The 14,743-nt window shown below is 37.6% G+C and overlaps 1 protein-coding gene across 4 annotated transcripts in view; it reads right to left on the bottom strand.

Moving 5' to 3' along the window:
* kank4 (KN motif and ankyrin repeat domains 4) overlaps window positions 1–14,743 on the bottom strand; it is a 98,917-nt gene that overhangs the window by 18,575 nt on the left and 65,599 nt on the right. For 3 of the 4 annotated variants that reach the window (XM_015395271.1, XM_015395270.1, XM_015395273.1), the window contains exons 2-3: window positions 7,344–7,417; window positions 3,487–6,864 (exon numbers count right to left, since the gene is read on the bottom strand). In XM_015395271.1, the coding sequence (XP_015250757.1) occupies window positions 3,487–6,864; window positions 7,344–7,362 (3,397 nt within the window). In that variant the 5' untranslated portion in view covers window positions 7,363–7,417. Of the gene's footprint in view, window positions 1–3,486; window positions 6,865–7,343; window positions 7,418–8,323; window positions 8,389–14,743 lie in introns of all 4 variants that reach the window. The other variant, XM_015395272.1, reaches the window with a different exon arrangement.

Genomic DNA, 14,743 nt, shown 5'->3' with positions numbered 1-14,743 from the left:
AGCGCTTTGGTCAAGTCTCCTAACTTGAATAAAGGCGCTATATAAGTACATGCCATTTACCATTTATGCATGTGCTTTTTGGAGAGGGCGGGTCTTTTTTTTTTTTTTATTGCAAAATCCTCGACTATACCTTCAACTATTATGCGCTCTTTTGTTAGTATAGCATAAAATTCTATTAAAATGTTTTTTAAAAAGTTTGGATACTTTAGACATTGGAAACCATTTGTCAGCAGACCAGAGGAAAGCAAGAGGTCTGTTCATGTAGCCATTCAAACTAATGAAACCAGCACAGTGTGACATCGGAAATATCATTATACAGTGACTTAAGAGATTACTTGGTGATGACAGGTAGAAAGAAGTTATTTGGTTGAATTAAATTGAGTCACCTAATAAAATAACACAGCAACATGCTTTACAAGTATTTGCCAAGGCAATTTGTGCAACTCAGCATTATTCACATCACTGACAAGATACAACCTTGACATTGTCAGGCCTTCTTATGTATGTAGTAACTTTGAAATAATTGATTCTGAATTGACTTTTCTGCTGACTCCATTTGGCTCTGGGCCTAGTATGGCTGTCTTAGTTGTTTCTGACAGCTGTTATCGTGCCGTGGATCCATAATGTTTTGTCCAAGTACAAGGATGTGGCTATCAGCCAAAAACCACCAACTGAACAGATCCAAGAGGAATGGTGCTTTTAGATCAAGTGTCTCTCAGAGGAGAGAGCAGCACAGAGCAGAGAGCTGAGTGCATATTTGAAATTTGAATACATCCTCAAAACATGAATAAATGTAAGCTTACTCTTCATAAACACCATTATTTTCATATCACCTGCATTTAGCTAAGATTATTTATGTAAATTGAATCAAACTTATTTGTGAACATTATAAAAACTTAATTTGAGAGTCAGACCTGAGGCTAAGCTTCTAGTATATCAGAGAGGTTCAAATTATGGACAAACACAAAGAGAAACAAATCCTGAAATACCACATATAAATCCAGGCGTATGTGCTTTGTTTGAACACATTGCTGTACACAGTCCTTCTAACAATGAACTGCGTGTTAACAGTTTTAAAAATTGGTTCTGTGCTCCAGCTTCATGCAGGATCCCCAACAGTTGAGACATAAAGGAAAAAAGAGAGAAACCATCTGTTCAATGAATGCGTGAGGGCCTCCGCTTAAGAGTCCACTTATCTGTTAAAAAGCATGGACTCACATTCTGCCATAAATGAGCATTTCTACAGTATATTCTCTCTGTAATCAAAACAAGTATATGATGTCTTATAGTAGTTTAATGAACCATGCTATATAAACAGGGTTTAGTAAGTTGTTCTTTTCCTGTTCCTAGTAATGGTAACCCGTGGTTACTATAGTTAAGTATAACAGCACATACGAGACATGACACATGGAAATAAAAATGTGCTTGCACTACAGCTATTAATAAACACAGCACAGTACTGTGCTTATGATAAACAACTAGACCGTTTTTGCCAAGCATCAGTGACAAAAAATGCTTTGCAAAAATATGCTATTGCAAAATAATTCATACCCCATTGAAGGTTTTTAGTTAACTACAGTAGGCCTACATTCCAACTACAAATGTTTGTTTTTAACTGGATTTTACATGATAGAGCGACATAAAGTAGTATATAGCAATGAGGTTGGCTTTCTGGATTTTCATGGTGGTTATTAGTAACTTTGGCTGAATGGATAAACCACTAACCAACTAATGTTTTTTTTTTTGCATAGAGACATAACAACATATGCAGGCTCTAGCCACTTTCTTTAATTTCCATTGATTAATTCCATAACATTTTTTGTCACCGCATTGTTTTTTTTAAATTGGTGAATGAAGTGAGTAATCAGAGAAGCTACCGGGGCTGCGATAACTTTAACATATTCCATAGGTGTCTGTCTTTTTCAGGTGATTTATTTGAAAAAAAAAAATATTGTTTTTCATATCATGAAGTAACAGGAGATAAAAATAGCAGCTAAAGAATGCAATCAAGTATGAGTAGCAATACTTTATAATAATATTACTTAATTAAAAGTAATCAACAGGGTGTGTTAAATGTAACAATTTATTATCCATAGCTAGACTAACATCAATGCTTTTTTTATTCTTCTGAGCTGTGGATTTATGCACCTTCTCTAGAATAATTGGTGTTGTGAATAATTCACATCACTAAAATACAGAGATGGCAAAAGTACTCACTTTCCGTACTTGAGTAAAAGTACAGATACTTGTGTTAAAAAATACTCTGGTAAAAGTGGAAGTACTGATTAAACTTCTTTACTCAAGTAAAAGTAACAAAGTACAGGCATGTAAATTTACTTAAAGTATCAAAGTAAAAGTAGAAACCACTTTTTTCATGCCGTTGCCTACATTTTAAATGGATGTCTGCCAACAGGACTAGATCTCCGTTGTGTTCATTTTCAATCATCTCGTCGTCCATGCTACTATGCTAACGCCACCGCCACCAAGCTGCAATGATTTGCCACCAATGAATACCGCCGAATCTGTGGATTCATCTTGTAGTGGTGCATCAAATGCAACGTAGATTCCCATCCAATTAGATCGAATTTGGTATTGATGACGTGAAAAATAATAACGGTAACTCCATTGAAATGATTCAAAACTAAAGTAACGAGCCAATTTTTAAAAATGTAAGGAGTAGAAAGTACAGATATTTGTGTAAAAATGTAAGGAGTAGAAGTAAAAAGTCGCCATAAAAATAAGTAGTAAAGTAAAGTAAAAATATCAGAAAAATTTACTTGAGTACAGTAACGAAGTATTTGTATTTCGTTACTTCCCATCTCTGCTAAAATACCTACACCAAATAAAATATCATTTTCTTTTGTGGTTTTTCAGTATGGTTGATTAGTTCATTGTCTGCTTACAAAAAGTCAGGAAACTGAAATTTAGGTTTCAGAAGAACCTTTATAATTCAAGCTTCATTCCTAACTGCTACCCAAACTAAGCAATTACTACCTAATGAATATGATGCACCATTATCATTCTGTTAATAACTGATCAAGCCTTGATCTGACAGCCTCTCTCCTGAGTGGAGTGTTTCTAATTATGTGAACAGACCAGTGGGGTCTCCAGTTACTTGTGAAATGAACATGTCATAAAAACTCAGTCTTGTAGTCAGTTTGATTATTAGAATCTAATTTTAAATGACATATCTGGTTTTCATGCAAGGTGAGGACTTCTACGCTGGTACAACAGCAAAAGCATTCTGACAATGTCCTGCTACTCATTCAGCCTTTGATAGAATGAAATGAAACTCTGTGTACATATCAATATTAAGAATCCTGTTTCTGATATGAGATTATAAGCAATGTCTTGTAATTATGCAACAGAGCTAATGGAGCTCCATGTGTTTGTGAATAGGCGATAGGTGATATGTGACAGGAACATTTTCAGCTTATTGCAAAACAGTTAAGCAGCTTTGTTCTTTTTGATGCACTGCATGCCTACCTTGCTCTTGCTGTTTGCTGGTTGCAGCTGTTTTCTGGCCTGGGGAGTAGAAGGCAGAGAGGACGCTGAGGGAGCTGACCAGCTGGCTCTGAATGGAACTCATTTTGGAAGCACCAGTCTTCCCTGTTGGTTTCCCAGTTGTTGAAGTGGGGGTCCCTTTGCCTGCAGCTTTGGCTGGGGCTCCCTTCCCTGCTTCTGCCTTTTTGGTTGCAGTCGGTGTCTGTGCGCTGGGGCTGTCCTGTTGGCTTGATGTCTGTTGCACTCCTGAGCTACTCCCCAGCTGTGCCCACTGCTCCCCAAGAAGACCTGTTATTCGGGTTACGACTTGTCCCAAAGCAGCAGGGGATGTTGGTGACTCACCAGAGCCTCTGCGAGCTGACTGAGACTCACCAGATTCCCGACGCAAGGCCTTTGCCTCACCTGAACTACGATGCTGAGCCGCTTCGCTTGATCCTCTTCGAAGTGATTGTGTCCCACTGGCATCTTTTTGAGATGATGGAGCCTCAGTGGAGCTTCTCCTCAAACTCTGGGCATGAGATTGGGCATCACCTGACCCTTGGCGTGTTTGCCGAGCCTTGGTTTCACCTGATACTCGACTTTGAGGGTGGGATACACTTGACCCTCTCTGTGGCGCTTGCTGCTCCTTTGAGTCCTGACGAGATGACACTTGAGACTTAGTGTGGGGTTGATTGGTCTTGGTCTTTATTTGGACTTTATTAGGACCTGAAGAGGAGCTTTGCGATTCCTCTTGAAGCTTTGTAATTAATTGCTTATCTATTAACTCATCAGACAGCTTCTTTGCTTGACTATTGTCTTGCATTTGAGGCACAGGTGGTGTTTGATCATTTTCCTGTGGTACAGAGGGCTTTGCTGAAATCTCAGCCTCCGGGCAGGGTACAGTCTGAACTTTTGTAGCATTTGTTTCAGCCTCAGTGGATCCCCTAAGAGTGAGCATGGGTGCATGTTGAGGTTGAGGTGATGATGACTGGTTTTGCTCTACCGAGGACTTGCGGCCCCTCTGTGGTCTAACAGGTGCTACTGCCTTTGCAGCTGAATTTCCAGCTACTACCACATCACTATCTGAAACAACATTTTCATTGCCTGATGCAAACAAAACTTCTCTGTCTTCATCTTCTTTTTTATCTGTTGTCTCCATCTCAGTCTTTTTTGGCTCTATTATTTCTACCCTATTAGACACTTCAATGTCTTTGATTTTTGAGTCATCTTGTAAGAGACTTACCTCAGTATTGGTATTATCTATTAAAGAGACCTGACTGGGACACCCTTTATTCCTCTCCTCAGTCTCTGTAGTTAAAGTTGCTGCAGCAACACCCTCAATGTCTGAAACAGATTTTGTTGTATAAACTTCCACAGCAACATTTTTACTCTCTATTTGGACTCCATTCATTTGTTCACTTTCTGGAGCGCTCCTGATGAGTTGACTGATATCATCTCTGACACTGATTTTATGTTTAACCATATGACCCTCTGCTTCTGCACTTTGGGACAAAATTGTGTATTTCTGTCTTTCTGTCTCCGTTTCAGTTTGTTGGTCGTTTCTCTGAGCTTTCTCCGTCTCTGTGACCCTGTCCATAGTGTCCACCCTTTCAGTTTCTGTTCCTTGATCTACGCTACTAGCCCTTGGTCTTTGCGGATAGTCTGTCACTGGTTCTTGTTCTGTCTCTGTAACTTGGTTTACCCTTTCAGCTGCAGGCGTCTCTGTCATTTGATCTTGAGTATTGATGCTCTCAGTTATTGTACCCCTCTCCATGCTGTTGGCTCTGGGTCGAAGTTGTATCGCCTCTGTTCCCTCTGCCTCCATTTCTGTTTGCTGATAACTTGGGTCAAGTCTGCTGGTCTTTGTTCCTCGATCTATACTTCTAGCCCGTGGTTTTGGTACAGTCACTTCAACCAGAATTTTGTCCATATCTGTTCCCTGGTTTATCGTAACAGGAGGTTCTGTCGCTGTTTCTTGGTGGCTGAGATCAATTTTCTCCGTTGCTGTAGCTGCATCTATGCTTTCTCTTCTTGGTCGGGCAGATGCTTGTGTTGTACATATTTCCACTCTCATTCCTTCACTTAGCTGCAATATTCTCTCCTCTTTTGCTTTGTTTTCCTCCATTTGTTCCTTCAAAAGAGAATTAGTCCTCTCCAGCTCCTGGCTAGCCTGAGTAAGTTTTGCCTCTAGTATAATTAGCTTCTCCTCCAGCTTTAGCATTCCATTTTGGTCTTCTTTAGATACATTACTATCTCTGAAATTATCAACTTCTTTTGCAATAACCTTAGTGTCAAGTGACAGTCTTTCCACAGAATTATCAATTAAGCTCACCGGTATCTCCTTTTGCTTATCTACTTTCTCTGATGGTTGACTTTGTTTTTCACTTGTGGAAGGATCTGTCTGCTTGGGTAGCTCTTTCGTTCTTTTTGTCTCTCTGTGTCTCTCTTCCACATTAACTGGCACATGATCACAAGCTACACCTTCAGATATTTGAATTGCCAAAGATAAATTGAGACCTTCTGGAGGTCTTTGTTTTGGGGTTTGACTTTCTCCTACTTTGTCATGTGTTTGTGCCTTTGAAGAGGGATCCTGAACTTGGGACTGTGTCTGTATCTGACGCAACAGCTGCTCCCGCTCTGCCCTTAGGGAACATATTTGAGCCTTTAGTTCTGGGATAGTTTTGACCTGTTCCTCCAACTCTCTGACTCTTTTTAGTGCCACTGTTATCTGCTGGTGAAGACCTGCCCGATCCTGTGGAAGGCATCGTCTTTCCAGTACATCTGGAGAGGCGCGGAACATGTTCTCTGTTGATCCATTTTCTGGTGTTCCTGTCGTACAATCAGGGCTACTTGAATCTGAACCCTTTCTCTGCTGGAGAGTGACGGGCATTGATGAGGCTCTGAGGAGGTTTGGTCGACTTTGAATCACAGCTGTTTTATTTGCAGTACCTTCAAAGCCTGTGCTTGGTTCATCTCTGGATTTATTTGAAACATTTGCAGTTCCTTGGCCGGCTGTCCCTCTGCTGCTATGGCTGGATACTGCCCCGTCACTTTGCCTAAAGTCAAATATTTGTTGGACCTCTGCCACTCGTGATTTGGGTCTTGGCCCCAAGGTAGATGTTCCAGACCATGCCCCTTCCTTAGGTGGAGGCCTGACTCCATGTCCTGGGAGGCTAAAATTTCTGGGAAGAGTGCTGAATTTAGCTGGGCCTTTCACTCTCCTCTGGATGTGGACTCTTTTGATGGTGTTGCCTTTTTCAATATCGTCCACATACTTAAGGAAGTCCAGATCCAGATGGAAACCATAGGGAGTCTCCACTGAATAGGGTAGTTGCTTCCTCTGTACACCACCCTCGCTGGCCTTGGTCTGAATGCCATTGGCTGTTAAGATTTAACAAGGATATTAATTAATTTTGTTAAACAAAATCTAAAATGATAAAATGATAAAATGATGATTATTATCAACATAACAATTCTTTATCATCATCTCGCGAAGACAAGCTGTGCTGTGTTACTCGCATGACTCTCTAAAGCAATATCACTTACTAGGAAGTAATTAGCATGAAGTAATTTAGCCAAAACAAACAAGGCAGCATCTAAAATGCTGTTCCAATTTTGCAATAAATTCATTTTGAAGGGGTGTGTTTTTCAGCTCAAGGAAATGACCCCTTAACAACCCCTTACATACAAAATATAATTTAGCAGATACTTTTAGCTTTCATTTCTTATAAAGTCTGTGCAATGAACAAAAATAGAGTCCTACAAGACAAAGTGGTGTTACAACTGGGGAATAGATCTGGGGTGTGAAGTGTAAGAAACGGGGACATTGTTTGTTTAATTACAGGCTTAGTTGCACTCACCACTTTTCTTGTCCATCATTAGAGGCAGAGTTCTCAGTCATGTACTTGTTTTTGGCTCGATTGGAGCTGGCAGCCTGCATAAGACAGAACAAATGTCATGTGAGAAATTGAGTGAATAGTCAGATTCATCCTAAAAAAAAAAAAAGCTAATTACATATTAATTGTAATAAAGTTACATCCATATTTGTACTAAGAAATGGAAAATTACAACTCTGCACAATTGAATGCTTAAAGTCAATATAAAAAAACAAGAATCGGTTTCAAACTAACGTACAGTAGGTCAAGTTGGGGGCAAACACAGACCTTAAGATAAGCCAACAAAATCAAATCGACAAGTTAACAGCTGTTTTGCACAGGCTTTGCACGAGTTATAAGTGTCATTAAATATATTCATCATTGTTTAAAAGTGAAGGTAACATTAAATATGGTACAATAAAACATTGCATAGTTATCTCCCAACCCCATAATCCTGATTTGCTTTATCTTTCTTATTTTTTTTTTTTTTATTAATGGCATATTGGAGAAATTTAGCTCTGCATTTAACCCATCCCTTTGGGGAGCAGTAGGCTGCCATCTTTGGGAGCAATCTTGAGTTTAAGATCTTGCTCAGAGAACCAGAGTGGCATAGTCTGTGGGAGTGGGTTTCAAACTCACAACCTCAGGACCTCTTTTCTCTGTCCACTTGGCCACCACTTCCCCAGTACTGTTAAGTACTTTTAATACCAGTTGAAGTTTACACTGAGATATCGCAAATCCATTACCTTTTCTTTTAAGAATATACAGTGTTATCCATATATCATATTTACAGATTAATAGGCAGTTGGGTTTTCTGCTTTCTCAGCTTTCTACTCCAAACATAATTCAATTTTGAAATTATGAGTGAAAGAAGTTTATATGACCAGCATAACAACATCAAATACTGAGCCATTTCGTTTATTAGCCTAATTAAATCTAAAAAGACCATTTCTTGGCAGGCTCACTCAGGGGACCATTTGGTGTCACTTTATACCATTTGCTTCAGATGGTAGAGCCAAGAAACCAAGCTCTAGATTAAAGAGAAGATGAGAAACAGAGAGAAAATCAGAAGGTGTACAAAAAAGAAAAAAGGAAGCCATACTTCCTTTCTTTTATTGAGCTAAATATTAATTCAATTTTTATATAAGGAAGGCCCTTTAATCAAGCATTGCCGAGAAATGAGGCACATTATATGTTTTTACAAAAATTGGCATAAATATTAGGTTATTTATCTCCTGAAACTAGCCCTAGCTCTCGTCTTCAGGTTATCAGTTCTATGATCAGAATTGATTTATATATAAAACATGTTTTAGGACATGAAAAAGATTTCAATCTCATTTTGATTTCTACTGTTTATTTCTCTTTGTTTGTTGTTTTTTCTTCTGTTTTGTTTTCTACCTCCGGGTTGCTTAATGAAATCCTAGACAACTTACTTAAGATTATTATAATGATGTTTCTGTTCTTTATTACTGTCTTTTTTATGATGGCATTTTATAGATAGAGATATTTTACACTCAAAAGAATATTTCTTTACAAACAGGGGAACATTTATGATTTGATAAATGAGTGAAAACATTAACCTTTCCTTTTAGTTCATAAGAACTGTATATTACACTAACTTGACTGACAAACACAAACAGTTTACCAGGTGGTTATCATTTTAAGTGGTTATCATTTTTATTTATGTTTTTAGTTTGATATATTTATAAATGCAAAACATAATATTAAACACATATTAAATAAGCTTTAAGAAACCACAGTGTTTTGTGTTCACTTAAAGGGGCTGGCATACTTTAGGTTGGATATTTGACCTTTGTTCTTTTTAAAACTTATATAGCTAATTGATACAGGTTTGGGAACAATGACACAACTTTTAAGCATACATTGCAAAAAAAATAATAATAATAATAATAATAATAAACAAACTTGTTTTTTTGACATTATTTCTTATATTTTGTCTTTTAACCAAGTTTCGCAGATACAATTTATCTCATTCTAGAAACATTATGGTTAACCTTTTCTTAAGATATTTCAGCTTATATTAAGCTTCATTTTGCAGTTACAAGGCATGACAATGGTTTGGTTGATGTTCGAGAATTGGAATAAGACAATTTCTCTTATTTGAAAAGTAAAAATATTTAAGCAACTTCAAAGAGCTATGAAGTTGATGGGAGTCAAGTAGAACCCCTCACTTTAGACTATCTTCAATGAAACAATAACCAGACAGGCCCAGGAAATCATTTCTGACCCCATTCATATTCTCTCTTCAGAGTATCAGTATCTTTCTTCAGGTCAACGTCTTGGAGACTGAACCGCTAAAGAACTAATTTGTTCCACTTTCTATTAAAGCAATAAAGTATCAAACAGTAAACATTGAAATAGGCAATGGTAATCAGAATCTTAAACTAAACTGAAATGCTTCTTTTATGTATTCATTTATCTTATATTCTTTAAGACCGCTTTTATACATTTTCTAATGTATTATTATTGTGAATGTAATGTAACATTCTTTTTCTATTTATTTATTTTTCTTAAAATTGATTTTCTATAGTAGTGTTTTTATGACACTTATTTTGGACTATGTAGCAGCCAGAGTATGTACATGATTATTTTTTGTTGTTGTTTTTGTTGTTTTTTTTCAGTGTAGTCTATAAATATTCAATGATGCTTGGTTAAGGGAAATTCTATGAGATTAAACAGGTCAGGATAGTTTTCAAGTTAAGGTATCCAACTGTGTTCAAGTTTATATTTGACTCGCTCACTCATTTTCATTGTTCTAATGGAAAGACAATTTGTGGAACATTGAAGAAAAAAAACAATAAATACTAAGTAACTATTACTCTTCCTTGTTATAATATAGAAGATGGTTAGCCACCTCTTCAAAAATTATTATATTCAAGTTCTGAAAGTTTAAATGACCTACATACACCCTGAGCTTAAATGCTTAATGATCAGAATAAAGAAATGTTATGCTGTTATTACACAATGGCCAAAAGTGATGTTCTTAGGATTTAAGCAGAGAGTTAAAAAGCTTAGAACAATGCTTTCTTTCAAGCATGGTAGTAAAAGCATCATAAAGCCTCTTTCCCACTGAAAATACAGAGTTAAAGCGTCTTTTTTCAAATATGGTATCTGCTAACAATCAGCATTTCCCATTGGTAAAAATAGCTTGGGCCTCATCTCCCGCTGGCAGGCTGCATGGCCTCTTTCCCCCTGCTGTTGCATGCCTAGTGACACTATCACGCTGAGTTAGCATTGATGATGTCACAGGTCCGACAGAAACCAGGAAAGTAAACAATGGAGAGCAACATGTTAGGAAGCCAGGGTGTATTATTTCTGCTGTATTATTTCACTCTGTTATCTTTTAAAACCAGTGCTGCGCCATGTTTATCGAATGTAAACAGAGTTGTTTCGGCTTGTTAGATAAGATGTGACTGGACCAGCGTGTTGACGAATTGCGGCCAATGCCATCATGTAAATTAGTGGGTCAACCCGTGTCTGGTGTTCCCACAGGATGCCGATGATAGCCGAGGAGATTTTAACATGGGTCACTTGCCAGGTGATTTGTCCCGGGTAGACATGTGTCAGTAAGCTGTTCCCACTGCCACTAAAAGCTGATTGTTCCTGGGTTTAAACAGGTTTTCAGTCAGTGGGGTAGGGGTATGAGACTCTGTCTTGCTGTCAGTAGTAATGGTACATTGTATAAAGTTCACAGGACAATGAATGGTTGGCCTAGTGGTTAGGGCATATAGCTTGGTTCAAGCCCCACTCCGAGGGACTGCATCTCTGGCTCCCTAAGCAAGACCCTTACTGCCCACACTGCTCCCCAGGTGGCGCATAATGGCAGCCATGTGCTCCCTAAGGGGATGGGTTAAACGCAGAGAGTGGATTTTGTTCCTTTGTAATTGTGACAATGTAATGCCAATAAAGTTGCATTCTATAAGAAGCAGAAACTAAAGTATTTCAGCTTCAAATCAAATGCAGGCAAGTTGAGACCTGGACACATTTATTTGATACAAAGCATAAATAAAAATATATTTTTCAAAGCAAACTACAGTATTCTGCCTTTTCTCATTAGTAGTCAAATTTCCAATCATGCCAAATGCTTTTTGTATATTCGAAATAGCACTGGTGTCTTTCCAAGTTTTTATCTATACACTTTAGTGTGTATACATGTATGTTTGAACAGTACATCACAAAGATATCAACATCTGTTTGAAGGGAAGTGTACGGTCCATGTCGCAGAGAAAGCTGTGCTATGCAATGCCAATAGGTAACATGCTGCAAGGCAAGCATTCTATGAGATGGGGATGTAATCAATCAAGATGACAACCATCACGACTTGGGACCTTAACAGGAAATGTGACAAGCACTATTTGGTCCTGGGCCCATCTTTGCAGATTGAGCCTTATTAATAAAAAAATAAAAAATACTGGTAACCTGAGGCTGAACTGCTGTCTCTGTTATGGATGAACACATAAACACATAGACAAGGACAAACACACAGATCAAGGGACTGACAGGAGGAGATATCCTCTGATTGCTACCATGGCAACCATTTTATAATCCACTTCTCAGTTCTTATTTCAGGGGGAAAAGAGCAGGGGTTCCTGGTGATGTTTAATGGGACCATGGTCAAATTGCTGTCCTTTAGGCTTAATTAAAGAGCCAAAGAATGCTGTGGTAACTAATTCCTGAGTGCAGCAGTACAGGGTGAGGCTAGTGATAATTATACAAAGTAGGCAGGCAGCAAAACCTTCTTTAATTAGATCATTACTCTAAAAAGAAACTGAGTCTCAAGGATAGACATGATGAAACTTAAAGAGAGGTGAAAGCTAAACAGAGAGAGAGAGGAGGATCTAATTGAGAAAAAGGAACAATATCAAAGATGAGTATGACAACATGAGATGAACAAAAATAAAAATGACCCATCCCAATCAAACTTGCTTTCTTTGACTATCTATTGCATTAAAACAATTCTTGGGGATTCCATTTATTTAAAGACTCAAAGTCATCAAAAACTTTTTTTTATGTATTTAAATCTTTTCTAAAAATCCTAAAATTCTGAAATACTCAATTTTGAAATACTCACAAAAAGAAGCACATTTTAAAACATATGTAGGCCTCGGCAGAGTAAATTAAAAATGAAATTTACTTTGATTACATGGCACGAGCTGCTGAATGAGAATAGCGATGAATCTCACAGTGAAATCTCACAGCTAGTGGCTGTTTCTGGTACATTTCATCCGGTGCTGATTGTGAAAGATTTAGTTTAACGAATAATATCAAAACAGCTTCCAGAAAGCATATTAAAGTGGTACTGGAACAACCATTGAAGAAATGATAATGACAGACATGAAAAATAGATCACATTATGTCAGATTTGTCCATATTGTAGTGACATTAAACTATTTTAGTTCTTAAAATGAATCATTAAATATTTATTTTAATATACAATTTATGTCAGTGGAAATTGTAAATTGAAATATTTTACAGAGAGAGTTATAGGAATTTATACTGTATTGCAAGCTTCAACACACATTTCATTGTGAAAAATGTGAATGTTTTAATCTGATGTCTGAAAGGTGTAGAGTAATGTCTCATTTCCTCAAGAGCCGTACTCTGGTCACAGCAGTACTCTCACATATAGCATACACACAAACACAAAAACAGGTCTCTTTTTCAGTTTAAGTGGGCCATAACACTTAAATTAAAGTAAACTAACGGAAACTGCTGTTTTAATCTCTTATTCTTTTAATAAGCCTTGTAACTTCCCATGGTTGCGGGTTTATAACAAGTTTTGTGGCTCACAGTGGTCCTCAGTAAACTCAAGGGGCTTTATTTATACTCAAACATATGAAAAAATTAAAGAGCTTAAGTTGATGTAAAGAAGCGAAACCAATAATTCCTTATTTTAGACAGAAAAAAGAAAAAACTAATGTGAAAAGGAATATGTTATAATGTCACATCCTATCTCTCAGTATGGTTCTCCAGTTTCTTGTTTACAAGCGGGTCGGCTATATGTACATGTCCATGTGAAAAACTGCCAGTCAGGGCTTAGTCTTTCCCTGACCATGAAATGCCACTGCCAGCGTAGCTTAGGAGCAAAATGGCAGAGAGCATGTCAAGCAGATCAAACCATCCACCTGAACAGGATTATTTGCAACAATGGAGATTTTTTGCTAACAGCATTATAAAGTTACATGTTTCTCTGTAAGATGATTTAATTCAATTAAGTTATTTATTTATATAGCGCAAATTCACAGCACTTGTCATTTCAAGGTTCTTTACACAGGCAATAAAGTCAGATCCGTTCAAAGTTTCTATCAAGTAAATGCTGATTGTATCAGGTCACTGACTTGCAGGACATGCTCCTCCTGGATGAGCTTGCGGCGCAATACTGGCTTGTATTTTTTTTTTGTTGTTGTTGTCTCTTCTCCAACCCCTTACATGTTGCTGCTGTGATGCTCATTTCCTGTATATCTATGCTTTGCATGTATGCACATATGAGGCGAGTCCATGGTGGTGTAAAACTGGCCTTAGTGTCAACTAGATTTTTCTTGAACCCCTAATGAATGTCTGAGAATGAAAGTTTTGTTCAAATGGTTGTAATTGGAAAAAGAAGACTATGGTTAGGCACATATTGCTAAGAAGCCAAACATTAGTAGTGTTATATTTATGTATCTGAGCATGTAAGTATAATTTGGGGCTTTATGGTTTAAAGTAAATTCCCCTTTCTAAACCAAGTATACTCCATTTTATACTGTCAAAATTTAATTAAATTTTTTAAACTATTTAATAATTTGACTCTCAAAACTTCATCCATCCCTTTTATCCTGCTTATTCTGTTAGGGTCGCAGTGAGAACGTGTCTGTCTCTGGCCGTCTTTAGGGAAGAGGCGGGGTACACCTGGGACTGGTCCCCAGTCCAATGCATTTAAAACTACATACAAAAGGCAAAACTTTTGGTAAAAAATGGAAATCTGTGTTCAGAAGAAAGCCGCAGGTTAATCATGTTGCATTTAGTGAGCATCAGCAAAGTAATATAGAGGATTACTGTGAAGTGATGATTGATACAGTGATAATTCTCTAACCACTCAACCATCAAGGTTAGGCTAGTAATTAAATTTCTCGAGTCCTTCTGCTGACACTGATGATGCAGAATCCACACAGGATTACAGCCATAATGACTGTGAGCTGAAAGCTCATAAAAGGCATGCTAATGCAAATTGAAAGTATTTGCAGCAGGCGACACAAAGCTATAATGAAGCCACAGTTATTTGTGTGCCTTGTGTGTGTAAGCTTGTGTCAGCACCCATGCATCACTCTCTTTGTTTGTGCTGGTTTTTTGTATGCTCTCGTATTATTTGAAGTTCACGTTTAGCA

This window comes from Cyprinodon variegatus, unplaced genomic scaffold (genome assembly GCF_000732505.1).
Source record: "Cyprinodon variegatus isolate N-32 unplaced genomic scaffold, C_variegatus-1.0 Scaffold733, whole genome shotgun sequence".
In the NCBI taxonomy this organism is placed as follows: Eukaryota; Metazoa; Chordata; class Actinopteri; order Cyprinodontiformes; family Cyprinodontidae; genus Cyprinodon; species Cyprinodon variegatus.
Note: the sequence above shows the minus strand (reverse complement) of the source record. Positions and strands in the feature narration are given on the sequence as shown.